General features: G+C 40.7%; 3 protein-coding genes across 4 annotated transcripts in view; 1 reads left to right on the forward strand and 2 right to left on the reverse strand.

Moving 5' to 3' along the window:
• Window positions 1-8,420: 8,420 nt before the first annotated feature.
• tnfsf14 (TNF superfamily member 14) lies at window positions 8,421-15,671 on the reverse strand. Its single transcript, XM_014203231.3, has 4 exons — window positions 13,480-15,671; window positions 12,058-12,091; window positions 11,775-11,861; window positions 8,421-11,577 (listed from the first exon to the last, which is right to left on the reverse strand). Exons 1-4 carry the CDS (start codon window positions 13,678-13,680, stop codon window positions 11,183-11,185), a joined length of 717 nt encoding a protein of 238 aa, XP_014058706.1. The 5' UTR covers window positions 13,681-15,671; the 3' UTR covers window positions 8,421-11,182.
• A 3,804-nt stretch (window positions 15,672-19,475) lies between these two features.
• On the forward strand, window positions 19,476-24,971 carry tmed1a (transmembrane p24 trafficking protein 1a). 2 transcript variants are annotated; one of them, XM_014203232.3, is made up of 4 exons: window positions 19,476-19,955; window positions 22,813-22,910; window positions 23,160-23,346; window positions 23,576-24,971. In XM_014203232.3, exons 1-4 carry the CDS (start codon window positions 19,764-19,766, stop codon window positions 23,792-23,794), a joined length of 696 nt encoding a protein of 231 aa, XP_014058707.2. In that variant the 5' UTR covers window positions 19,476-19,763; the 3' UTR covers window positions 23,795-24,971. The 2 variants fall into 2 exon arrangements, with proteins under 2 accessions (XP_014058707.2, XP_014058709.1); XM_014203234.3 differs by having other exon boundaries at window positions 19,478-19,633.
• The window catches only part of LOC106601595 (dynamin-2), a 47,824-nt gene continuing 44,899 nt past the window's right edge, over window positions 24,597-27,521 (reverse strand). Inside the window, exon 22 of the mRNA XM_045720081.2 lies at window positions 24,597-27,020. Coding sequence (XP_045576037.1) covers window positions 26,987-27,020 — 34 coding nt within the window. The 3' untranslated portion in view covers window positions 24,597-26,986. The remainder of the gene's footprint in view (window positions 27,021-27,521) is intronic.

Raw genomic sequence — 27,521 nt, forward strand, 5'->3', positions numbered from 1 at the left:
TTGTATATGGCTTTTATTTCACCTTCAAATATTGTTTGTTGAAGCCATAATTACAGAAATTAGGACCAATTCAGACATGTTGTGAAATTATATGAAAATAAAGCACAAATAGATTTAAGTCTAATGGTGTCATACCAACGCTGTAGGGGGTGAGAGCTATTATAAACAGATGTGAAACCACCAGATGTGAATCATTACCAACACAATGAAATAAGGGTCATATCGAACTACAGATGTAGGATCATCATTTGATCCCCCTGTTGCAGAATAACTTGTAGTGTATTTGAGGTTTAAAAAGGCTTCTAAAGTTTGTAATTTCTACACTGAAATTTCAGACTTGATTTCCATTAAGAAAAATGTATCTACAGTGCATTCAGAAAGTATTCAGACTCAAGGACATTCAGAGACTTGTCCGAAGCCACTCCTGCGTTGTCTTGGCTGTGTGCTTAGGGTCATTGTCCTGTTGGAAGGTGAACCTTCGTCCCAGTCTGAGGTCCTGAGCAGGTTTTCATCAGGAATCTCTCTGTACTTTGCTCTGTTCATCTTTCCCTCGATCCTGACTAGTTTCCCAGTGCCTGCCGCTGAAAAACATCCCCACAGCATGATGCTGCCACCACCATGCTTCACCGTAGGGATGGTGCCAGGTTTCCTCCAGACGTAACGCTTGGCATTCAGGCCAAATAGTTCAATCTTGGTTTCATCAGACCAGACACTCTTGTTTCTCATGGTCTAAGAGTCTTTAGGTGCCTTTTGGCAAACTCCAAGTGGGCTGTCATGAGCCTTTTACTGAGGATTGGCTTCCGTCTGGCCACTCTACCTTAAAGGCCTGATTGGTGGAGTGCTGCAGAGATGGTTGTCCTTCTGGAAGGTTCTCACCATCTCCACAGTGGAACTCTGGAGCTCTGTCAGGGTGACCATCGGGTTCTTGGTCACCTCCCTGAAGAAGGCCCTTCTCCCCCGATTGCTCAGTATGGTCGGGTGGCTAGCTCTAGGAAGAGGCTTGGTGGTTCCAATCTTCTTCCATTGAAGAATGATGAGAGTCTCATAGCAAAGGGTCTGAATATTTATGTAAATAAGGTATTTCTATATTATTAATACATTTGCTGAAATTTCTAAAAACCTGTTTTCGCTTTGTCATTATGGGGTATTGTGTGTAGATTGATGAGAAAAACATTTGATTTAATCAATTTTAGAATAAGGTTGTAACGTAACAAAATGTGAAAAAAGTCAAGTGGTCTGAATACTTTCCGAATGCACTGTACCCCTACAAAAATGTCCATTAATTATAATACACATAATAATTCACATTTCCTGGTGCTAAGGGATTATTTTCCTGCTGTAACTAACTGGCTAAAATTAAGATCCTACATCTGTATAGTTGTGTGACTTACTGAACCATGAGACCCCAGAGATCAAGTGAAAGTAGGAGGTCCTTACAGTGTGTCCCCCACACATTGGTTGAATAATACATTCAAGGGTCCTCCCTTTAACTATGCTGTCGAGGAACAGACCCTCTAGAGGCTGAGAGCTAAGTAAAGAAGATCTTATATTGTAAACTGTCACAGAGGTATCACACATCAAATCAGTGATATTATCTACTTCTATCCTTGCAGGAGGGAGAGAAAGTGTTGTGTAGCACAGCATGACTCATCACAACCCAGACACAACACACATTTTTTCCAGTCATTGGGGTTTTATTTTTTACATTTTTTTTCTCCATTTCAATAATAACCTCACATCTTTCTAATCATTGTAACATTAGCTGTTAAAACCACAGATTCCGATTACACTCTGAGTTTATCCAGAATGCTGTCCCACTTAAACAGAGATCAGAGACTAGCGTCCACCCACTCCTTGGAGAGGTTTCATGAAGAAGCCTAGACCACGTTTCTTAATGTGATGACTTTCCACTGCCAGATGTGAGGTTAAAGACAGGAGGTATGGGCAAGTCCACACAAGAGAGAGAGTGTTTTGTGTGCGTTTCAGTACGGATGCAGTCCGTGTTGCCTCTGCTTCTTATTTCCACGCACTAAGACGTCATCATGACAGTTTCCTCAAAATGTTTATTTGCTCTTATCTCTCTCTCTTTCTCTCTCTCTTTCTATCGCTCTCTCTTTTTTCTTTCTAACGCTCTTTCTTTCTAATGCTCTGTCTCTCCCAGTCAATGGAAAATGATATTGAAACATACAAATGTGATTATCCAGAATTCATAGTTCGCGTGACAATGTTTCTGGAGAGAGCATATGAAATCCTGCAACCCAACTGTGAAATGATACTCACATATATATCTAACAGTGTGGAACACATTCATCATGGCATGTATAGGTAACTGACAAAATAAAGGAAACACTTGAGTAAATGAGGGATACAACATATTGAAAGCAGGTGCTTCCACACAGGTGGTTCCTGAGTTAGGTAAGTAATTAAAACATCCCATCATGCTTAGGGTCATGTATAAAAATGTTCAGTTGCCCAGTATTTTGGCTACCCTGGCTAGACAAAGAGATCACAATGACTTTGAAAGAGGGGTCTCAAAGTGCATATGGGGGTTTAAAGTGTGTGTGTGTGTGTGTGTGTGTGTGTGTGTGTGTGTGTGTGTGTGTGTGTGTGTGTGTGTGTGTGTGTGTGTGTGTGTGTGTGTGTGTGTGTGTGTGTGTGTGTGTGTGTGTGTGCGTGTGTGTGTGCGTGTGTGTGTGTCTCAGTCACCAGATCTCAATCCAATTGAACACTTATGGAGATTCTGGAGCAGCGCCTGAGAAAGCGTTTTCCACCACCATGAACAAAACACCAAATGACGGAATTTCTTGTGGAAGAATGGTGTGGCATCCCTCCAGCAGAGTTTCAGACACTTGTAGAACCTATGCCTAGGCACATTGAAGCTGTTCTGGCGGCTTTAACAGCTCGTGGTGGTCCAACGTCCTATTAAGACACTTTATGTTAGTGTTTCCTTTATTTTGACAGTTACCTGTAGTTTCAAGTGAAATGTTCAAAGTTGGGGACCCCCCCCCCACACACACACACACAATTGTTTTATTTTTTATTGTCACATTCACAGGATAGGTGCAGTGAAATGTGTTGTTTTACAGGGTCAGCCCAAATAGTACAGCGCCCCTGAACCATATTAGGGTTAAGTGCCTCAATATGCAATCAATGTGCATTAGTTACTTCTTTGTCCATATTTAACAAAATAAATATATTTTACTGTACATATTAACTCAAATGGAATATGTGCCAACACAAACTGGATACAACGATCCAGTCTCTGTTTCGTTCCATATAGAATAAGATGCTGTTGTATTGGAAGGAGACACCAGGGAGCAGTGTTTAGCTTTAAGTAGGACCACATTTATTCTCTGGGGTCTCACAACATTTCTCACTGACATTACACACCACAAGACCTTTCTCAACCCAGGTATTTCCAAAGGTTGTAGGAAACACATGATCCATAAAACTAATGGACACATGTGAACGGGTTGCCTCTTCAAACTGCTATGGGCCTATTGTATAGATATTCCTTCATAAATGTTCCACTTCATGGTTGGTTGATGACTTCAAATGACATGGCTGCTACAGGCCTACATTTTCAACATGTTTAGCTGAGCCATTAAGGACAGGATAAGTAGTCAAGAACAGTAAGAACTGGAAAATCCAACTGCATCTCATACAGTCATCTCTGTCTTTCCATCTCTACCACAGTGTTACATGGCATGGTTAGACCACTGAAGGTTGAAGATGTGGTGATGACTCAAGTATGGACACAGTCGTACACCTGTACACTGTAACATTATGACATGTCTCAACATGCTGTTTTAATCTAAGGCCTAAGTCAGTATGTGTCCCAAATCACACCCTATTTCCTATATATAGTGCACTATTTTTGACCAGAGCCCTATGGCCAAAAGTAGTGCACTATATAGGGAATGTGATGCCATTTGGGACTTTATGATCACAGAATTAGACATTCTTATGATTGAAATTAGACCTGTAGAAACACCAGCCAAGTTCATACCAGAACAGTGACACAAGTGTGTTTGATTAAACAAACATTTGGATCATTGTAGAGATGATTACTGAGGGGGATGGGGATCAATATCCTATTAGCTGCTCATCTAACCCCCTTCACACGCACCCTACTTGGTTTGTAAATGTACTTGTCCCCAGTACATGGGTTGGAAACTTCCAGAGAGAGAAAGGCCATGAATCAACGAAACAACAGATATACTGAGCTGCTTGCATCACCCCCAGCCAGCACCCAGAGCCCCCACCTCCACTTCCTCTTCAGTTTACTAATATACAACACACGCCTGCACCGGGGGAGACCTCAAAGAGATGCTTCTTCGAATAGGACAAAGGAGAGAGGAAAGAACAAGACAAAGACAGAAAGAAAAAAGCTGCACTGGAGAGCGTGAGTGTGTGTGAATGAGTGATTGAAAGTATTGTATGAACATATACAGTACCATTCAAGGGTTTTTCTTTATTTGTACTATTTTCTACATTGTAGAATAATAGTGAAGACATCAAAACTATGAAATAACACATATGGAATCATGTTGTAACCAAAAAAGTGTTAAAAAAGTAGCCACCCTTTGCCTTGACGACAGCTTTGCACACTCTTGGGATTCTCTCAACCAGCTTAATGAGGTAGTCACCTGGATTGCATTTCAATTAACAGGTGTGCCTTGTTAAAAGTTAATGTGTGGAATTTCTTCCCTTCTTAATGTGTTTGAGCCAATCAGTTCTGTTGTGACAAGGTAGGGTTGGTATACAGAATATAGCCCTATTTGGTAAAAGACCAAGTCCATGTTATGGCAAGAACAGCTCAAATAAGCAAAGAGAAATGGTGTAGACAACAGGTGTAGACCTTACAGTGAAATGCTTTCAAGCCCTTAACCAACAATGCTTTAAGAAGTTTTAAGAAAGAAATAGATAAAATTAACTAATAATTACACGGCAGCAGTAAAATAACAATAGCGATGCCATATACAGGGGTTACTGGTACAGAGTCAATGTGCGGGGGCACCGGTTAGTCGAGGTAATTGAGGTATAGATAAAAAACAGAGATGAGCAGCAGCATAAAAGAGGGGTCTGGGTAGCCCTTTGATTAGCTGTTCAGGAGTCTTATGACTTAGAGGTAGACCCTGTTAAGAATATTTTTGGACCTAGACTTGGCGCTCCAGTACCGCTTGCTGTGCGGTAGTAGAGAGAACAGTCCATGACTAGGGTGGCTAGAGTCTTTGACCATTTTTAAGGCCTTCCTCTGACACCGCCTGGTATAGAGGTCCTGGATGGCAGAAAGCTTGGCCCCCAGTGATGTACTGGGCCTTACGCAATACTCTCTCTAGTGCCTTGAGGTCAGAGGCCGAGCAGTTGCCATACCAGGCAATGATGCAACCAGTCAGGATGCTCTCAATGGTGCAGCTGTAGAACCTTTTGAGGATCTTTTCAGTCTCCTGGGGGGGAATAGGCTTTGTCGTGCCCTCTTTACGACTGTCTTAGTGTGTTTGGACCATGATAGTTTGTTGGTGATGTGGACACCAAGGAACTTGAAGCTCTCAACCTGCTCCACTGCTGCCCTATCGATGAGAATGGGGGCGTGCTCTGTCCTCATTTTCCTGTAGTCCACAAACATCTCCTTTGTCTCAATCACGTTGAGAGAGAGGTTGTTGTCCTGGCACCACACGGCCAGGTCTCTGACCTCCTCCCTATAGGCTGTCTCATTGTTGTTGGTGATCAGGCCTACCACTGTTGTGTTGTCAGCAAACTTAATGATGGTGTTGGAGTCGTGCCTGGCCATGCAGTCATGAGTGAACAGGGAGTACAGGAGGGGACTGAGCACGCACCCCTGAGGGGCCCCCGTGTTGAGGATCAGCTGGCGGATGTGTTGTTACCTACCCTTACCACCTAGGGGCGGCTCGTCAGGAAGTCCAGGATCCAGTTGCAGAGAGAGGTGTTAAGTCCCAGGGTCCTTAGCTTAGTGATGAGCTTTGAGGGCGCTATGGTGTTGAATGCTGAGCTGTAGTCAATGAATAGCATTCTCACATAGGTGTTCCTTTTGTCCAGGTGGGAAAGGAAAGTGTTGAGTGCAATAGAGATTGTATCGTCTGTGGATCTGTTGGCACGGTATGCAAATTGGAGTGGGTCTAGGTTTTCTGGGATGATGGTGTTGATGTGAGCCATGACCAGCCTTTCAAAGCACTTCATTGCTCCAGACGTGAGTGCTACGGGTCAGTAGTCATTTAGGCAGTTTACCTTAGTTTTCTTGGGCACAGGTACTATGGTGGTCTGCTTGAAACATGTTGTTATTACAGACTCAGTCAGGGACAGGATGAAAATGTCAGTGAAGACATTTGCCAGTTGGTCAGCGCATGTTCGGAGTACACGTACTGGTAATCCGTCTGGCCCTGCGGCCTTGTGAATGTTGACCTGTTTTAAGGTCTTACTCATATCGGGTACGGAGAGCGTGATCACACAGTCGTCCAGAACAGCTGATGTTCTCATGCATGCTTCAGTGTTACTTGCCACGAAGCGAGCATAGAAGTAAATTAGCTTGTCTGGTAGGCTCGTGTCACTGCGCAGCTCGCGGCTGTACTTCCCTTTGTAGTATGTAATAGTTACTTCAAGAAAATCCGGAAAATGTTAAGAACTTTGAAAGTTTCTTCAAGTGCAGTCACAAAAACCATCAAGCGCTATGATGAGACTGGCTCTCATGAGGACCCCCACATGAGAGGAAGAACCAGAGTTACCTTTGCTGCAGAGGATAAGTTCATTAAAGTTACCGGCCTCAGAAATCTGTAATTAACTCCAACTCAGATTGCAGCCCAAATAAACGCTTCACAGAGTTCAAGTAACAGACACATCTCAACGTCAACTGTTAAGAGGCGACTGCGTGAATCAGGGCTTAATGGTCGAATTGCTACAAAGAAAAAGGACACATATGAAGAAGTGCCTTGCTTGGGCCAAGAAACATGCGCAATGGACATTAGATCAGTGGAAATCTGTCCTTTGGAGATTTTTATTTTTTAACATGACAATGACCCAACACACCTCCAGAGTGTGTAAGGGCTATTTGACCAAAAGGATCAAATAAAATCAAATGTATTTATAAAGCCCTTCTTACATCAGCTGATATCTTAAAGTGCTGTACAGAAACCCAGCCTAAAACCCCAAACAGCAAGGTGTAGAAGCACGGTGGCTAGGAAAAACTCCCTAGAAAGGCCAGAACCTAGGAAGAAACCTAGAGAGGAATGGCTATGAGGGGTGGCCAGTCCTCTTCTGGCTGTGCCGGGTGGAGATTATAACAGAACATGGCCAAGATGTTCAAATGTTCATATGAGAGTGATGGAGTGCTGCATCAGATGACCAGGCCTCCACAATCAGCCGACCTCAACCCAATTGAGATGGTTTGGGATGAGTTGGTGAAGCTGGTTGAAAGAATGCCAAGAGTGTGCAAAGCTGTCATCAAGGCAAAGGGTGGCTACTGTGAAGAATCTCAAATTGATTTGTTTAACACTTTTTTGGTCACTAAATGATTCCGTGTGTTTTTTCATAGTTTTGATGTCTTCACTATTATTCTACAATGTAGAAAATAGTTAAAAAAATTAAGAAAAACCCTTGAATGAGTAGGTGTGTCCAAACTTTTGACTGGTACTGTAGGTACAGTATTTGTATAACGTGAGTGTGAATGCATGTGATTGTATGGTATACATTTTTCATTTAACCTTTATTTTAACAGGGATTCATATTGAGATCCAGGTCTCTTTTACAAATGAGCCCTGCAGAACGGAAACAGAATACACACATCCAATACAAAATGCAGAGCCGGTTAGGAAAGACATTGGAAATGCATTTTGTTACGTGTTTTCAATCAATGAGGTCAGATACTTTTGGTAGGGAAGTATTATCAAAGTTGTGATCAAATGTGGTTAGCATTGCTCTAAAACCTGCACAGTGCAGTCTTATCACCTCTGTCACCAGTAAACAAGTTAATCAGGTCAGGGAAACAAGATAATAATCTCTATGTGAACACAGGTCATATACTGTCATATACTCAGGTCGCATACCTTACTCTTATCTATTACCGTTGATTTGAGACCTCTGAGGTATTTTTCCTAAATGTCAGTAAAATGGAGCAGAAATGCAAAGACACTGTATAAGGGGGATTATATGCTTCACTGTAATGCAGGGGGTTGGTGTGGATGGGGGGACGGTGAAAAGAGAAGTGGTTTTCACCTCGTGTGGTCGCAGGCTGACTGTCTAAAATGCAACTGAGTGGGTGCAGCATCCGCTGCTACTGAAGCCACGCTCTAGACTCAATTCCAGCACAGAAGCCCTTTAGTTACATGATGACTCTGTATGTCTGTTTGTGATTTCATTCCTGCATGCATATACTTTTGTGGATCAATTAAAGTAACAGAAAATGCTCACACAGAATCGTTATTTATTTGAATATTTGCAGGATAGAATATACAAAATACACAGCATGTGTTACAGCTATAGCCTACTGCTTGCATAGCGTTGGCGTCCAAGAAGTAGAAAAAAAAGATATTATTTTTTATTTCTCACTATATATGGAAATTGATAAGTCGTGTTTATCAGAATATGGAGGACAATGACTACTTTACATTTGTATAAAATGCTAAATAAATATAAAACCCCAAAAGGTGAAATACATGTCGAGGGTATTGAAATTAGTTAATTACTAGGTCATTTTATGGAGGGTATACAAAGAGGGAAATAGATAGTCTAACATTTGACCTTATCATGAACACTATGCAGTGGTTTACATGCAATTTACCTGAATATCAGGTATTCTTAAATCGTTTCAATAATGTAGAATATATCTACTTGTCTCTATTTCGAATTATCTAAATATCTTAATATTTTTCTACATTATCTATATTATGTATTTCCTTATACTATTATGGATATATTATTTTTAATCAGATCAATATAACAAACAAGTAAGAGTATAAAGAGCTGATGTCTGTAAATATGCATTGAACCCTAGCATACAGAGGTAATATTCATACAGTTTTTTTGTTCTTGTTCTTGAGGGCGGACTATCAACATAATGTGTTACCTCCTGACCAAAACCCCCATCAATAACAACAACACTACTTACAAAAGAGAAGTAACACTGAGTGAATACAAACATCCCTAATAATGTTAACTCCAGAATATTCAGCACTTTCACCACCAACACTGATAAAAAAAAATGTTTTATTCTACATAAGCAAAATCAATCAATATATTATAATTTATCCGATTTTATGATTTACCTTAGCAACAGGGCCGGATTAATGCAGGGGTTTACCGGGGCTGAAACATCTGCGTCCAGGCCCATTGGGGGCCCAAGAGGCAGCAATTCATTTTTTTGTTTTTAAATAAATGTTTAACTATTAAGGAAATATATACTGTATATATATATATATATATATATTATATGTAGTATATATTATATACGTAGAATATAGATTATACTTTTTCACTACAACCGCCAATCACAGGAAGACTCAGGACCCTGCTCTCAATGAGTCTAGCTGCTGCTGCCTGCTTCTGCCTGCTGCTGCCTGCTGCTGCCTGCTGCTGCCGCTCTGCTAATCATCAGGTGGGGGGAGGAGAGGAGGTAGGGGGTCCCCTGTCTTGATTGGGTAATTGATTAATAAAAAAATATAAATAATAACTGCATAATAAATAAATAGGACTAGTCAATTGTGTGAGTCAAAGACTGGGCCCAAGAGGCAAAAAATAATAATACTTTTTATTTTATATATATATTTTTTATCCAACCACAGGCGCCCGCTCTCAATGTTCAAAATACACCAGAGAGCATAATTTAGCCGCAGAGGATAAATCATTTATAAAGAAATAACTGTGAATTAAGTTTTATCACAAGCGCATACAGATATCTTCCAAAATTAAGGAAACACCAACAAAAAGTGTCTTAAAAGGGTGCTGCGCCACCATGAGCTGCCAGAACAGCTTCAATGCTCCTTGGCATAGATTATACATGTGGCTCTAAACCATGCCAGGAAAATGCACCCCACACCATAACATACTGTATCCCTTGTATCCCTTGTTTACTCATGTGTTTCCTTTACTTTGGCAGTTACTGGTATGCCTACAGTCAGGAAGGTCATGCGCCCCAAATAGGCTACAGCTTGTTGCTTTTTGGCCATAGATATATACTCCATTGAAGTGATTTGTAACCTCTTACCCTGGCAATTTTACTGTTAAACTCATGGGTACACCAGCAATGGATGCCAGTTCTGACTTGAATGGGAACTGTCATCTATGGATTGTATTTCTATGGTTGGGAAGCAGCAGTCAGTTTTCAGATTTCAAAATAAAATTGTGGGAAGAACGCACAGTTTGGAAAGCAAATGCTTACTGGTGAAAAGAGAAGACTAATCTGTCTATAGAACCAATAAAAAAAATGTCTTAACAACTCCCAATTTTTAGCTAACAGCAGCACTGTTTTTCAAAGTAGCTCATCTTGAGATAGGCTATTGCCACAACTAGCGCATCAGCCCTCACCGTGAGAAGCCTATGGCTTCATCTTCATCATTAGCTGAATCAGTGTGCCACTCAACATTTTATTTAGTAACCTATTGTAACCTATGATATACAGTATATACTGTATATATATTGCCTCCTAATATTGTACAATCCGTGTGTCGCTTCATTGGCCTGGGCTATTGTTTGTTTGAATTCAAGACCAGATTGATCTCAGTTTGTCAGTGTCAGAGTAGCCAGTCATTTCAGTCAGTTGTGTGGTAATAAAAAGATTCAACTAATGTCTTTAGGTCATGTAAATGACGTAAAACTGCATGAAATGCGTTTTTTAAAAGGCGGATTCTTTTACGACCCTGCTAAAAACAATCCCCATGTGAGGAAATCCTAAAAACCCCTCTGCTCAACTGTAGCCTAGTGTATGGCACATGGCAAATGTTATTATGGCTTTATTATAAAGGGGATTTTCTTCAACAGTCAATTTTCCACGCATCGAATTGCATCTTGATGCAAGGATTTGTTTAAAGAAAATGATGGTGTGCCGGGAAGGGGGAAGGCCCTGCGTAGCAATATTACATGTAAATTAGCCTACAGTATTATTATTCCTTAAACCAATGATAATCAGCCAGCTATCTAAAAAAAAGTATCTTCATCATCAACCCCAGGCTTATTATATCATATAGATACCAAACACGTTCTCTGTGGAAGAGTGTATCCGAACTTGAGTGACATTTTTCACTTTGACAAAGATGGAGTCATCTTTAAAGAAGTGGAACACCCCTCCCAGGTAGCTGTTTGATGAGGATATCATTTTCCCAGACTTGGGGTAATATCTCCTGGACTTAAGGAGTTCAATGTCCTTCCTAAGGTACCGTGGAGTAGTTCTGCAGACCGAGTGTGTGAATGCAACATCGACCTCACTGAAGAAGATCTTAGAGTAGACGTAGTAGTAGCCTTCCTTCTGGATGACAAGCTTGCCATCTTTATACTCCATTTCATGGAGGAGCGGTTCTGTCTGCATATCCCATACCATGACTCCATCTCCATGGGGTGCTTGAGGTCCAGCTGGAGAACAAATACAGGACAATATGTGGGAAAAGTTCTGTCGTAAGAGCTCATTTTAATTTATCTTCATGTACTATTTCAAACAGCATACTATCTGATGACTACTACATACTTCTATTTCACCCTCTTCTGTCATGACCAAATATTCATATAAAGGGTTGTGTGTAGTTGCAATGGCCTGGTGATAATGGTCTTACCTGTCAGATGTGCAACAGGTTTTGAAGGCAACACAATCGGGTTTGGTCTTGAAGTTGGGGGCACCTCCTTCGGAATGTCCTCTTGGTCTGTTTTGGGAACAAAGTTCATGTTGATGTGATGTGCATTTTAGAAAGTGAATGATTCAGAAATGCATTTATCAAATGTGTACAAAATACTCAGTCGGGATACAATATATACAGTGTATTTTTCTACCAAAGATGAGTCCCTTGTCATTTTGTCACAGTGTTTGAACAAGAGAAGAAGATACGGTCTGGGACATACCTTGGATACTCATACCAGCTGACCCTGACACCGCCTGCAATTGAGAATAGAGATATCATCATAGTGAACAGAGAGGTTTGTGGTAATACAGTACAGGCATGTGTGAGAATGTTCATTTGTTCCTATTTAAGTGGTTCTTTGGGCCTTCACCAATGTGACCTTTACATTTTATTAGATGATACGCAGGAAAGATAAACAGAACAGCTTATGGTTTCTGTTAATTAAGCAAAGTAGATCACCCATCCCATCCCAGACCACCCCACCCCTTGTCTTCCCCTGTCAGTACATGTGCATGCAGCGAGACTAGGTTAGCTCTATCCTCTTCCAATAAACCACCGCACCCTTGCCACCAGATTGGGTCAGGGGAAATGATGTCACATGAAGCTCAACATAACCACAAACACCTGACCAACGAACCATTTCTATGGAACACGGAATGCTGGCCCCTGCTCCAGCAAGGTACGTCACGGAACATTCATATTCTCCGAAATGATGCCCAATTCTGAGATACTTCTCCATCTCAACTGTTGCCAAATGTACAAGAATGAATAAAACTGTTTAATGCGTATATCAAGGGGAATCCCAACTCAAACTTTGGACAGAAACTGCTGACCATGACAGAACTTGACTATGTGGTCATGAGACCTGTTTGTACGTAAAGCAAAATTGACATGACAAAAAAGCTATATCATGGTGAATAATGCACTGGTAACTCGGAAGTTAATATTTGATTCTGTTCCCTATCGACTTGGAAAATTATTTCACAATTAGAGTCTAACAAAACAACCAATTGTAGCATGGTTCCAATATTTCAAGTGACAAATCACCACACATTACTCTATTTTCAACCAGGATAATGCCATAATAAAATGGAGTAAAGGAACAAATGCAAAAAGCCAACAGTAAATTACTACATTGTACAAAATACATTAAAATTGGATAACCAAATGTGACTTATTAAATAATAATTTATTAATTTAATGTAGTATGTTGGGTTTTTAAAGTATTGTCTTAATGTAACTGTGCATTCTGCATAATTTCAGTCTTGTCGACTGCGACTATGAAGTAAATCAAATCAAGTAATTATTTCCCATATGATGATGCAAATGGATTGTACATTCTTTTTGAGAGAGAGAAAGAACACATCAACTAACGACACCGAAAATGTATTCACTTTCATTTTGGAATGAAAGAAAGATGTTTCTGAGAATAGTGTACACGTTGTGGGGTTGAGCGCAAGACAGAGATTGGGGAAAATAAAACAGTGAGAGATGAAAGAACACAGTAGAAAGAATACATAGTTGTTACTAGATTTATGTAGTGTGAGAGAGAGAGATGTGTGAAGAGAGACTCTCAGGTGTTGAGGGAGATGGAACAGAGATGCAGACGGGTAGACAGCCACCTCATGGTGATAATACTCACAGATCCCTGTTTGGAGTAGAGGTGGTAGATGAAGCAGGCCTCTATGGCCAAGCCACACAAAGCCAGACCAACCAGCAAGAACAGCAGGCTTTGGGCCGCACCACCCCGACCAGGAGGTCTCGGTTTGGGGGGCAGCGGTGGGTAGGCTGCATGGCTATCCACCATGAACACGGAGGGGTACGGGACACCACCCTCAGCCATGATCTCTCCGATCAGAGATTATAAGGAACTGAAAAAGGATCCTCCAAGAGGAAGTCAAGTAGTATCCGAGCGAGGTCCACGTCCCAGGGGTCCCGGCACACAACGAGAGACACAGAGAGATTTTTTCCCAGAGCAAGACCAAGCACTAGTGTGGGTTGTACAGTATGACTCCTCAGGTCGTCTTGTCAGCAGACAAGACAAGACACACAGTAGTGGAAGAAAACTTCCAGATAAGAGAAATGTGGAAATCCTTCACAGAAACGACCACCTCCCCAAAGAGCAGTCACAGAAAGCAAAATGTGTCTTAACCAAAATAAATCTTGACAGAGAGAGAACAGTTACTGGTGTTAAGTTTCAATCAGTCAGATCGAGCGAGGCAAATGCAAAAGAGCATCTTAAAGAGTGGCCATGCACTGAGTATGATCACCTCCCCACTACACTACATACACCCTCCTACTCTAGCCTACTACAGCATACATGGAGTTTCGCAATCATTTGTCTCTCTGTTCACACTTCCTCTCACTTACTCTCAGCCACTCTCATGCTGAGTATCTGATCTGGTAGAGAGTGGTCTGCTGTCTACTCTACCAGCAAAAACAATAAAATCATGATAAGACCAATATATTCATGTACCTTTACAGCGCAGCTTCTAGTAAAAAAAAAAAAAAACATACGCTTCATTGTATTGTTATTCTTGTGTTGTTAAGACTTTTCATGGTCATTTTTTTTACCACATGCTTTGTCAAGATCATTCTTTGCCCGCCATGACATTGAAAGGTTGGGAGTTCGATCCCCGGTCAAGTCATACCAAAGACTGGAAAAATGCGTCTCTGCTTGCCACTTGTAGATGGTTTGGGGTTTACTTTGTCAGGAAGTGGATAAAAGGTACACAGCAGGAGTGTCCATATTTAGCTTCAGCATGCTCTCTAAGGTGTGTTCTAAAAGTAATTTTCAACTCTTTAACTTTTCAATTACCCACTAGAGAAAAGAATCTACAACTAATCATATATTCATAATCATATTCAGATGTAGGATCAACACCCTTTCCAAACCCCCTTAGCTATCAGGCTGGGGCAGTACAAATCTGATCTTAGATCAGTGGCAAACAGTAAACCTCATCCAAAACTAACAAGAGCACATTGCAATAACAATGTAAAGCTTTCCCTTGGTAATAGCACCACCCACAGCCTCTCTGACCATAATGTACACATCTAAAAAAACATTCTGTATGTGATATAACTAAAACGTACAACAAGTTCTCCTTAAAAATGGTATGTACACGACATATGCTGTATGTGTGTACATATTTTTGTATGTTTACTACTGGGTATGCTGTGTATGCTATTGTGTATGTGTGTTATGATCTAGACAACTTTTATGTGATGTGTATGTTTTTATTGATTCTATGGAATCCAGGACTCCTTGGAATACTGTGGAAATTGTTACTGAGTGGACAATTCTGGCCAAAAAAAACTGTATGAAATGAGTGTCCAGTGAGCAAAATGATGTTGGAAAGAAGTTGAAAAGACATAATTACGGACGTTGAAGTCACGTTCATTTTCAGTTCTAAGTGAAAGTTGAAAACGTATTTTACAGACATCGAAAATACGTATTTTACGGACATTGATAAAAATGTGGTTAGTCCAGACAGGACGAAATCTGAACCAAACATAGGCCCGCCCAGAGCTGACCAAATCTTAAGAAATCATAGATGTCCATGTTTGGGCCAAATCAAGGGTGGTCCAGAGCGGACCAAATCTGAACCAATTATATACGTTTATTTTAGGGCCAAATCAAGGCCGGTCTGGAAATGAACTTCTGTTGATGTTGAAATCAAGACCAAGATGGACTGACCAAATTTCACCAAATTTTCAACATCCATGGACATCCTACGTCAGTCAGTGCTTACTGGATGTGTTCATCTCTGTGTGTGCATGTGTGCGTGTGTGCGTGTGTGCATTTGTGCGTGTGTGCGTGTGTGCGCGTGTGTGTGTGTGTGTGTGGTGTGTGTGTGTGTGTGTGTGTGTGTGTGTGTGTGTGTGTGTGTGTGTGTGTGTGTGTGTGTGTGTGTGTGTGTGTGTGTGTGTGTGTGTGTGTGTACGCGTTTAACTGTACTTGTGGGGACCAGAATAGAATAGTAAACAAACAAACATTTGACCAACTGGGGTCATTTTGTTAGTCCCCACAAGGTCAAATGCTATTTCTAAGGGGTTTATTTGGGGTTGATGTTAGAATTAGGTGTAGGAGATACGGTTTGGGTTAGGAGCTAGGTTTAGGTTTAGGGTTAGGATTAAGGTTATGTTTTGGGGTTAAGGTTAGGGTTAGAGTTAAAATTAGGATCAGGGTTAGGTTAGGGCAGGGGTTCCCCAACTTTTTTTATATAAAAAAAAAACCTGTGACCCCACCATGTAAAAAAAAGGGTGATATAATCAAAAGCCAATGTTTACTTTTTTTAACCTCTCTAGGGTACGTGGGACGGTAGTGTCCCACCTGGCCAAAATCTGGTGAAATTGCAGAGCTTGAAATTCTAAAATACTCAATTCAAATATTTAACATTCTTGAAAATATATGTGTTATACATCAAAATAAAGCTTAACTTCTTGTTAATCCAGCTGCTGTGTCAGATTTCAAAAAAGCAAACCATGCAATTATCTGAGGACAGCGCCCCGCATACAAAACCATGAAAAATATATTTCAAACAGGCAGGTGCGCCATAAAAGTCTGAAAAAGCAATATAATTAATGCCATACCTTTGAAGATCTTCTTCTGTTGGCACTCCAAAATGTCCCAGAAACGTCACAAATGGTCCTTTTGTTCGATAATGTCCTTCTTTATGTCCCAAAAATGTCCATTTATTTGGCGTGTTTGATTCAGAAATACACCGGTTTCAACTCGCCCAACATGCCTACAAAGTATCTAATAAGTTACCTATTAACTTGGTCCAAACATTTCAAACAACATTCCTAATCCAACCTCAGGTACCCTAAAACGTAAATAATCGATCAAATTTAAGACGGAATAAACTGTTTCTAATACCAGATAAAAACAACGTGGAGCGCGCTCCTGTTTACGCGCACCAAAACAGTAGAGTCCACCTGGAGTGACACTTACAATGAATAGGACTACTTCTTCATTTCTCAAAAGAAAAACATAGAACAATTTCTAAAGACTGTTGACATCTAGTGGAAGCCATAGGAACTGCAACCAGGTTCCTAATAATAAGGGTATCCCATAGAAACCCATTGGAAAATCCTATGCCCACAATTTTTTTCCCCCTTGGATGGTTTGTCCTCTGGGTTTCGCCTGCCAAATCAGTTATGTTATACTCACAGACATTATTTTAACAGTTTTAGAAACTTTAGAGTGTTTTCTATCCAAATCTGTCAATTATATGGATATCATAGCTTTTGGGCCTGAGTAACAGGCAGTTTACTTTGGGCACGCTTTTCATCCGGATGTCAAAATACTGCCCCCTACCCCAGAGAGGTTTTAAATGGGGCTATGACAGTCTTACAAATCAGTCTGACAGTACTTTTGAAAGTATGCTATAACTTCAATTTCTCAAACATATGACTATTTTACACCATTTGAAAGATAAGACTCTCGTTAATCCAACCACATTGTCCGATTTCAAAAAGGCTTTACAGCGAAAGAAAACATTAGATTATGTTAGGAGAGTACCCAGCCAAAAATAATCAGACAGCCATTTTCAAAGCAAGCATATATGTCACAAAAACCCAAAACACAGCTAAATGCAGCACTAACCTTTGATGATCTTCATCAGATGACACTCCTAGGACATTATGTTATACAATACATGCATGTTTTGTTCAATCAAGTTCATATTTATATCAAAAAACAGCTTTTTACATTAGCATGTGATGTTCCCACCCAAAACTTCCGGTGAATTTACTAAATTACTCATCATAAACGTTGACAAAATACATAACAATTATTTTAAGAATTATAGATACAGAACTCCTTTATGCAATCGCTATGTCCGATTTTAAAATAGCTTTTCGGCGAAAGCACATTTTGCAATATTCTGAGTACATAGCTCGGCCATCACGGCTAGCTAATTTGACACCCACCAAGTTTGGGACAACCTAAACTCAGAATTACTATTAGAAAAATTGTATTACCTTTGCTGTTCTTCGTCAGAATGCACTCCAGGACTGCTACTTCCACAACAAATGTTGTTTTTGTTCCAAATAATCCATAGTTATGTCCAAATACCTCTGTTTTGTTCGTGCGTTCAGGTCACTATCCAAAGGGTAACGCGCGAGTGCATTTCCAGACAAAAAAAATCTAAATGTTCCATTACCGTACTTAGAAGCATGTCAAACGCTGTTTAAAATCAAGTTTTATGCTATTTATCTCGTAAAATAGCGATAATATTCCAACCGGACAATGTTGTATTCATTCAAAGAGGAAAATAAAAAATGGCGTGATCTCGTGAACGCGCATCTCCAATCTCTTAGCCACCAGGCAGTCCACTGAAAAACTGTGCTCCTGTTATCTGCTCAGAGACAGGAGACGCCTCATTCCGGTTTCTGAAGGCTTTAGAGAGCCAATGGAAACCTTAGAAAGTGTCACGTAACAGCTCAGATACTGTAATTTCGATAGAGATGCAACAGAAGGACTACAAATTCGCAGACAAGCCACTTCCTGCTTGGAATCTTCTCAGGTTTTTGCCTGCCATATGAGTTCTGTTATACTCACAGACACCATTCAAACAGTTTTAGAAACTTTAGAGTGTTTTCTACCCAAATCTACTAACTATATGCATATTCTCGTTTTTTTCACCCGGCCGTGAAAATACTGCCCCCTATCCACAACAGGGTAAATTACCATTCAAAAGATAAACCATTCATCTCTGTTTATTACAAGCATAATCTAGCGGCTACCGGAGGTTACTGACATTACCCCAGTGGTGGAAAAAGTACCAAATTCTCATACTTGAGTAAAAGTAAAAAATACCTTAATAGACAATGACTCAAGTAAAAGTGAAATTTCCCAGTAAAATACTACTTGAGTAGTAAAAAAAACGTAAAAGTATAAATCATTTCAAAATCCTTATATTAAGCAGTGGTGGAAAAAGTACCCAGTTGTCATACTTTAGTAAAAGTAAAGATACCTTACTAGAAAGTTACTCAAGTAAAAGTGAGTCACCCAGTAAAATACTACTTGCGTAAAAGTTTTTAAGTATTTGGTTTTAAATATACTTAAGTATCAAAAGTAAATGTCATTGCTAAAATATACTTAATTATCAAAAGTAAAAGTATAAATGATTTCAAATTCCTTATATTAAGCCGGCATCATTTTCTTTTCTTTTTTTTAATTTACGGATAGCCAGGGGCATGCTCCAACACTCAGACATAATTTACAAGCAAAGCATGTGTTTAGTGAGTCCGCCAGATCAGAGGCAGTAGGGATACCAAGGCATGTTCTCTTGATAAGAGTGTAAATTAGACCACTTTTGGGTGTCATGGAAAATGTATGGAGTAAAACGACATTATTTTCTTTAGGAATGTAGTGAAGTAAATGTAAAAGTTGTCAAAAATATAAATAGTAAAGTACAGATACAAAAAAAACGACTTAAGTAGTCCTTTAAAGTATTTTTACTAAAGTACTTCACACCACTGCTATACATTGGTATTGCACACCCTTCCAGTCAATCATACGCGCTACTTTGTAGAAGTTATTGTAAAAGATAGGGCTACAGGGTGAGAGTTTTTTCTTCCAGTGGTCTAGTCTAACTTCGATATAATAGGTTATCTTGTTGGATGAGATGCCATAAAATCGACTCACTTTCAGTTGCGCGCACAGTGGTCAGAACTGATCTGAAGCTAGTTGTTCGGTGAAGTAGGCGACTTGATTTCGGCTATGACTAACTTTGATCACAAGCAATAAATAGCCTACAACTCGTGGTCGCTGACAGTCTATGGAAAATGTACGTATACAATGCGGTATGAGTGAAGCGAAGTAGGCTACTAGACTACAAGAACAAGCATTCATGGCTGCCGATGAGTCAACAGTGATTGTAACGTTTACTGAAGTCCAAAGTCGCTTCTAGGCTACAAATGGGTTCCATGTTTGATCTGAGCGTTGGTGTAAGACTCTATTTGCTGTCTTGTTTCGTTGTATCTGTGGACTTCACTTTAGGCTTGGGACAAAGCCAAGATACTGAATTCACGTTTCAACTCTCTGCCGGTAGAACAGAATGTTTCTACCAAACAGCTACGAACAACGGAAGCCTGGAAGTAGAATACCAGGTAGCAGGCTTGGACAATTTTGTTTTCTGTGGTATTGAAAACACAGCTGACATTCTCTGTGTCATTCTCTCTCTCTCTCTCTCTCTCTCTCTCTCTCTCTCTCTCTCTCTTTCTCTCTCTCTCTCTCTCTCTCTCTCTCTCTCTCTCTCTCTCTCTCTCTGTGTGTGTGTGTGTGGTGCAATTTCGTGCCTCTATTATAACAATGTTATAAGTTGTATTAGTCAGTCAGTTACTGGATGCTTTATTGTTACAGCCAAAGGACTTTGCTCAGATGCAAATAATGAGATAAGGCATCTTCCTTCCATACAGGTGGAGTCTATAAGACAGAGCCAGCTTGAATAGCTGCTGGCGTTGGCATGAAGGGTCAAGGCAGGGGAAGTGTTTACAAAGGGATCCACTGTGTCAGCATAAGGCCAGATACTCGAACTAACCTCTGAGCTATAGTAGCTGTAGTAGGCCTGTGGCTTCTTCTTCTCCTCTAGACATGTAAAGAGAAAGAGAGTGCTTACCACCAAGTGTAGGCCTACTTGGTGCAAAATGCATATTAAATATGAAGATGCAGCATCCCTGGCCCGACCTTGTTACAATTTATATATAGCATTTTAGTCATTTAGAAGACACGGTTGCAGAGTTAGTCAGTTGACTAGTATAAAGTGTAAACCACTACAGGTTAAGCCCTTCACAGATTAAAGTTGAAGTGATACTCATCATGCTACGGTATCAATGCCTACTCTATATACTGGAAACCCCTGTTCCCAATCCTCACACTGTACCAAGGCCCTCTGGCAGACACATGACTGTGATAGGATGTCATGTTCCTCGCCACCCAACCCGCCAAGCCGTGACACATTTCTGTGGACTCTGTGTGTGTGTGTGTGTGTGTGTGTGTGTGTGTGTGTGTGTGTGTGTGGTCTGTGTGGAGCCTGGCAGGCTTACTGTGGTATCCACACAGCAACAGCTGAGACGCACAGGGCTGAGAGCGATGACAGCTTGAGAGAGCAAGCTGAAGGACTGTGAGGATTGAGACTTTTTATACAGCAGTCTGTGGTGTGTCTGTCTGCCTGACTGTCTCTGCCTGTCTGTCTGTCCGTCTGTTACCCTCTCTCAACCAAGACAATGACACCACACTGGCAATGGTAGTGACTCATGCCTGAGGCCTAGTTTATATGGCCTAACATGCTGTGTTTCCCTCCTTATGTTTCTGCTGCCTGAGAGTGGTGTTACTTTGACATAAACAGGCAGGTGCTGGGGAGTGGGTATACTGGCTAGCCTCTCCTTGCTGTTGGATTGTAGCTTTAACTGAAGTTACTGTAGGTTGGTCCTGACCTGGTGGATCTATTTGAACTCATATCTACTGTGTTGTAGAGTTTGAATATGGAAATCTGAGACTGCTAATGACCGGATGAACCATGAGCTGTGCAAATACTTGGAACAAATACTATATCCATTGTTGTAGTGGGAGGTATACGCAGGTATACACTGTATACCCACTTATTTTTCAGTTGGCATTGCGTATACTCACTTCTTAATCCCCACAATGCATATCAAAGTAGTGTAGTGGAGGTATACGCCATATCAGTTAATAAGGCTGATGGAACAGATCAGAAATTTTAGCTTAAAATGTTGATAAACTATTATGAGGTAGACCTATGCACAAATGTTCCAAAATGACATTTGAATGAAAACACTGTTCTAAAAAGCGATTTCATGGACAGAGATGGAAACATCTGATAGAAATGTAGAAAGAAGGGAGATCTAAAGATGCAACAGCTATCATAGGTTGCTAATATGACTAGGATAATGCCTTTGGCTGCTAGAAAATGACAGAAAATTGATAGAAAACCAATAGAACAGGAGAACGCATATGAGGAAGTCTTTATAAAGTAATTGCCTCTACATTTCTATGGTGGGATTTTGGCTTTAGGCTACTTTGAAGCAAAGTAAGACATGACTCATATGAAGTAAAACGTCCAGGTTTCAAACAATTAAGGATCAGGAAAAATATAACAATGCATAGATGGAAAGGCTTTCCAAAAATCCTAATCAATGAAATGTTAACTAGCTACAAAGTAGTCTATGCTTACCTGGCAGAATGACATCATGATTATCTGCATCAATCCAGTGGTAATTTGTTTCGCAAACTCCATATCATGTGCTACAGAAACACAGCTAACCAAACAACAGTGCTAGGTGCTTGTGCACTTGAATTAAAAGGTAACTACACTCAAATGTTGTATTTATTTATTTATCCCAGACCAGTTGTTCTGTTAAGTGTGACTTTGTAAGCAAAAAAAAAGTAAAAACTTGACTGAATTTCGGACTCAGTTGACAGCGTAATTTATCTGTTTCAATAGTAGGCCTGTTAATTTATTTGCACGGTACAGCTTGGGTTGGCCTGACTGTGAAAGACCATTATGAACAGTACAGCTTGGGTTGGCCTGACTGTGAAAGACCATTATGAACAGTACAGCTTGGGTTGGCCTGACTGTGAAAGACCATTATGAACAGTACAGCTTGGGTTGGCCTGACTGTGAAAGACCATTATGGGATTTATAATTTTAGGCCATTCAGAGTGTATGTCACTGTTTGTCATTCAATTTTTTACACAGGGCACTTTTCCGTCGTCGGCCGGACCATTTTGGAAATGGGCAAAATTAGTGTAAAATCACTTCTCGAGGCACCACTACAACACTGACTATCTCACCAGCACACTGTTCATGTGTCTACAGTATGTATGGAAGTGGAGACGTGGTGGATTTCAGTCTGTCTATAGTGTCTGTCTGTAACACTGGATATTCTCATAGGAACACTTTGAGTTGGATTATAATATCATTTAATCCATTCCCTCCTGTTCCAGGTGATTGCAGGTGCAGGCCTGGATGTGGGCTTCACCCTGATCTCCCCCAGCGGATACAAGCTGGCCTCTGAGTTCAGGACATCTGACGGCATCCACACGTGAGTGGGCAAAACCTACTAACACAACCCTGACCTCCTCTAACTTCTCTGGAGTGGTATGAAGGTCTCACCATGCTCGATGGTGTGTCATTGAAAGTTTTTGTAAGGTGATGCAAAAGACACCTTTCCCTCCTCTGGCTTACAGACAGTAAAGTTGTACACTATTCTATATGACAGTCTGAATACTGTCTGACTTGCTCTGACCCTCTCTGACATCATGCTGTTCTTCCTCATTGGTCTGTCTCCCAGGGTGGAGCCTACAGAGGACGGAGACTACCGGCTGTGTTTTGACAACAGCTTCAGTAAGCTTTCTGAGAAGATGGTGTTCTTCGAGGTGATTGTGGAGGGCCAGCCTGGGGTCGCCTGGGGCGATGAAGAGTGGGCTGACATGGCCGAGCCAGAGAGCATGGTGGAGTACAAACTGGAAGACATTAGGGTGAGAAGGACAGGAGGAACACCTAAACGCTCAGCCACTGGGACTGGTGTCTTTCTATCACTCTATTTTTACACATCCCCTTTTTTGTTATTTTGTCTTTTCATCCTGTTCGTCTCTCCTGTTTCACGTTTTTCCTCTCATTCCTGCTGTCAATGTTCTATACATTCCTGTGTTCTCTCTTATCCTCTCCCACCTTACCCACTGTCTCTCTCCCTGCCTCTCCCTGTAGGAGACCATGGACTCAGTGCACAGGCACCTGGAGCGGAGCCGCCAGCTTCAGACCATGCTGAGGGCCTTCGAGGCCCGGGACCGCTACCTACTGGAGGACAACCTGTGGAGGGTCTCCTTCTGGTCCTCCATGAGCCTCCTGGTCATCCTGACTGTGGCCGTCACACAGGTCTACACCCTCCGACGCCTCTTCGACGACAAGAGGGTCTGCAAACCCTAGTGTCCAGTGGTATCTTCCACCACCCCCACACTCTTCCCCGTGGTATCTTCCAGCAGACTCACACCCTTCCCAGTGGTATCTTCCACCACCCCCACACTCTTCCCCGTGGTATCTTCCAGCAGACTCACACCCTTCCCAGTGGTATCTTCCACCACCCCCACATCATGCCCAGTGATATCTTCCAGCAGACCAACACACGGCCCAATGGTATCTTCCACCACCCCCACACCCTTCCCGGTGGTATCTTCCACCACCCCCTTCCCAGTGATATCTTCCGCAAAGATGCCATAGAAGGGTGTTGGGACTAACAGGAACCTACTGTAAAGTAATGGTCTCAGAGATTGAAGAAGATAGACTATTGACAACAGTGATGTGTGGTAAATGAGGGACTGTTAGTAAGGATTTAGTAATGTTTGTGTGTGATGAGCTTGATTCAGCTTTTGAGTGGCAGAAAAGTGCATGTTTGTATGTGAGTCATAAACACTGTATAATGATGTTTTGACAATTTAGTGTCAATCTATCAAACAACAAATCAATGCAATAACAGATCATATGGTTGTATGTTTTTAACATGGGATCTTAAGAGTGACTTTACAAATATCATTTATTTAATGACATGGTTATAACACAACTACAGCAAAATAAACACACACCAAAAAAAACCATTCTACTGTGAAATAAATGAATTCTGGAGAAAGAGTAGCCTTGCAAAGCCACTGATCCCACAAGCTTACATTAAAAGCTGCAGTGGTTATCAGCCTGGTAATTACGAGGCAAGAGAAAGAAGTCTTACATGCAACAATGACTGTTCTCATGGGATGGTTTTATTGAATTACAGATGTTATATTTTTATTGAAATGTATAGTGTTTGACAGAGATCTGGTGAGACGAAGCCAAAGAGTTGAGACATTCAAAAAATGATTCCTGCCAGGAGAATGTTGCAAAGTCAACCACAAGCATAGTTGTTATATACACCTCCAACACCACAAAACAAGATCCAATCTTTTTTTTCAAATGAATGGTTGTATTTATAAAACCATAAAATCTCAATGATCCACTCCTTTCAATTGCAGGCACAGTAGTGCAAATTTGAGTGTCAGAAGTGTGCAGAGAAAGAAAATAAGGCAATCTTATTGGCTACCATAAAACAGCACTGGATTAAAGGCATATCGCAAAATTCATCAGTTGGATCTATTATTGACACTGTACTACATTATAATCACATTACCGGTATACGCCCTTCTTCATACAATTACCCTTACTACAGTATAAATAAACTGTATAAATCACATACAGCATATGCCATATACATTTTACATTTACATTTTAGTCATTTAGCAGACGCTCTTATCCAGAGCGACTTACAGTAGTGAATGCATACATTTCATACCATTTCATGCATTCTTTTTTTTTGTACTGGCCCCCAGTGGGAATCAAACCCACAACCCTGGCGTTGCACACACCATGCTGGCATTGCAAACACCATGCTCTACCAACTGAGCGACAGGGAAGACTATATATAGAAGAGGCTTTTATTCTAAGTGATTTACAGACATCCGTGCATACATTTCACGTATGAGTGGTCCCAGCAGGATTCGAACCTACGACCTTTGGTGTTGCAAGCACAATGCTCTACCGACTGACCCTTGCATAAGGCATCCACTGGAACTGGAATATACATGGTTTGAAGCTCTTCTGAACATGACATGACCCTCGCTGTTAAAAGCTTTGTATGCTTCTGTGCTCACTCAGCAGTGGAGTACCCAGTCACCTTACCGTTTGGTTTTTGGGGCCCTCCCAATACACTACCATATATTATTACTGGCTGTCATCATCCCATGTGGTGTTCCCCAACTGACACTTCAGATGATTAACTATAGCATCGAACAACAACGCAGTATGAGTGAGATCTCAAATAATCATATCTACACTTCCACCTACACACAATCATCTAAATAAACCAAACTTCTACACTTCAATCATTTTTATAGGAGTGTTCTACAAACGTGTTCAATAGGAATTCAGACACTAATCTGTTGAGAAATGGCCATATTTTAAAACTGCACTGTACATAAAACCAAGAGGAGAGGTTGTGTCCCAGGAGATAGCTAACACAAACAGTCACTGGATTTCATTATGAATTTGGCACATGAACAGTCAAACAATTTTATCAGTACAAAAATAATGTAATTTTCTCAATGTTTGTTTAGTATGGAAATAGTGAACAGAAGTTGAACCCGTACTGAGAGTGGTGTCAGAATTCAGCAAGGCTACAGCTCGCTAAAACCCCTGGAGGGGTTGGAAATTTCAGAATACATCCCCCCACACTTCTAGAACAGTCTGGGTAGGTGCCAACTATTAAAGGCTCAATGCAGCTGTTTTTATCTCAAAATCAAATCATTTCTGGGTAACAATTAAGTACCTTACTGTGATTGTTTTCAGTTTAAACATTTTAAAATAAAACAAAAATAGCTTCTTAGGAAAGAGCAATTTGTCAACCAAGAATGTTGCTAGGACTGTCTGGGAGTGGTCTGAGCGGGGAGGGGAAAACTGAAAACTAGCTGTTATTGGCAGAAAGGTTTGGAAGTCTCTTTCTTACTGGTGGATTAACTAATATACAGCCTGGTGATGACAACAGGCAGGATAAAACTCCATCCCACCATAACAGGCTGATATTTCAGGCGTTTTTTCAAACCACCCTTACACTAAAAGTGCATTATCATAATTGTCACAGTATAATTTCAACCTCAGTGTGGAACGATATATAAAGCATAAAGATATCACACTTTTGACTGCACTGGGCCTTTAACAGTTTTAATGAGATGGTGAGTGAGGGTAAAGTTGTCTTCTTTACCACGTGACTGTTCTCTCCGTATTTTATTCCAGCTTATGCAATGAGATTTCATTTCACTTTATGAAAAAAAATACACTTTTAAAAGAGGCTGATTTTCCTGAAATGCGGTCAGTTATTGTAAAACGAGTACGTTTGACAGTTGCCATTGAAAAAGCTGTCTCTTGTATTTCATGTTAGAAACTAAGTTATGGCTTTTAGAGTTTAATCAGTTCTGAAACCTATTCTTTGAAGAATATTTAAGGTTAATATGTTCAAAGTTCAGAAATTCTTCGCAGGTCTGGTTCTCTTGCTGGTATGTGGATAGTGCATCTCCAATCCTATCCTGCTTTGGGGCAAGGTCACCACTGGTTACGACGAGCAGGAGCAGGCCGCCTGTTCAGGGACAATCATAACGACAGACCAACATTAATAACTCTCTCCCATTCAAGTATTTTTGATGCGTAATACAGTTTGGTGATTGTGAGGGGTCTAACAGACCTTTTGAGAAAAGTTTTTTGTAAGGGAAGACCTAAGAACATTAATTTCCTATAATTGAGTTTGTGTCCATCACATTTTCTACTTCCTGCTTTCTTTAGCTGATGATTCCTACTATTACCATAGCTACCTGTTTTCTACTATGTGCAGCAAGAGACAAATCAAATCACGTTGATAAGACCATAAACTTGAACATTTAATTGAAAAACAGTACACTTGTACACCAAAGGCCTTCTACAACCCACCACCACTATTATTACTAACACCACAGCAGAGTATTGAGTTGTATAGTAGAGTATGTGCACCTTGCATTCAGAGAAACATCAGGAAGGAAGAAAAAAGAAGAGAATGAATAAGTTATTATTCCAGGAATTCTTGTCCTTCACAACTTTCATTCCA

This window comes from Salmo salar, chromosome 06, assembly GCF_965601325.2.
Source record: "Salmo salar chromosome 06, fSalSal1, whole genome shotgun sequence".
Taxonomy (NCBI): Eukaryota; Metazoa; Chordata; class Actinopteri; order Salmoniformes; family Salmonidae; genus Salmo; species Salmo salar.

What these genes read in the sequence shown, in the direction of transcription:
- tnfsf14 (XM_014203231.3), bottom strand. Translation starts at nt 13,680, where the DNA reads ATGGCTGAGGGTGGTGTCCCGTACCCCTCCGTGTTCATGGTGGATAGC. An exon ending in TCTACTCCAAACAGGGATCT is followed by an intron (nt 12,092 to 13,479) that starts GTGAGTATTATC and finishes TCTCAATTGCAG; the next exon opens with GCGGTGTCAGGGTCAGCTGG. An exon ending in AGCTGGTATGAGTATCCAAG is followed by an intron (nt 11,862 to 12,057) that starts GTATGTCCCAGA and finishes TTCCCAAAACAG; the next exon opens with ACCAAGAGGACATTCCGAAG.
- tmed1a (XM_014203232.3), top strand. Translation starts at nt 19,764, where the DNA reads ATGGGTTCCATGTTTGATCTGAGCGTTGGTGTAAGACTCTATTTGCTG. An exon ending in GCCTGGAAGTAGAATACCAG is followed by an intron (nt 19,956 to 22,812) that starts GTAGCAGGCTTG and finishes CTCCTGTTCCAG; the next exon opens with GTGATTGCAGGTGCAGGCCT. An exon ending in ACATCTGACGGCATCCACAC is followed by an intron (nt 22,911 to 23,159) that starts GTGAGTGGGCAA and finishes TCTGTCTCCCAG; the next exon opens with GGTGGAGCCTACAGAGGACG.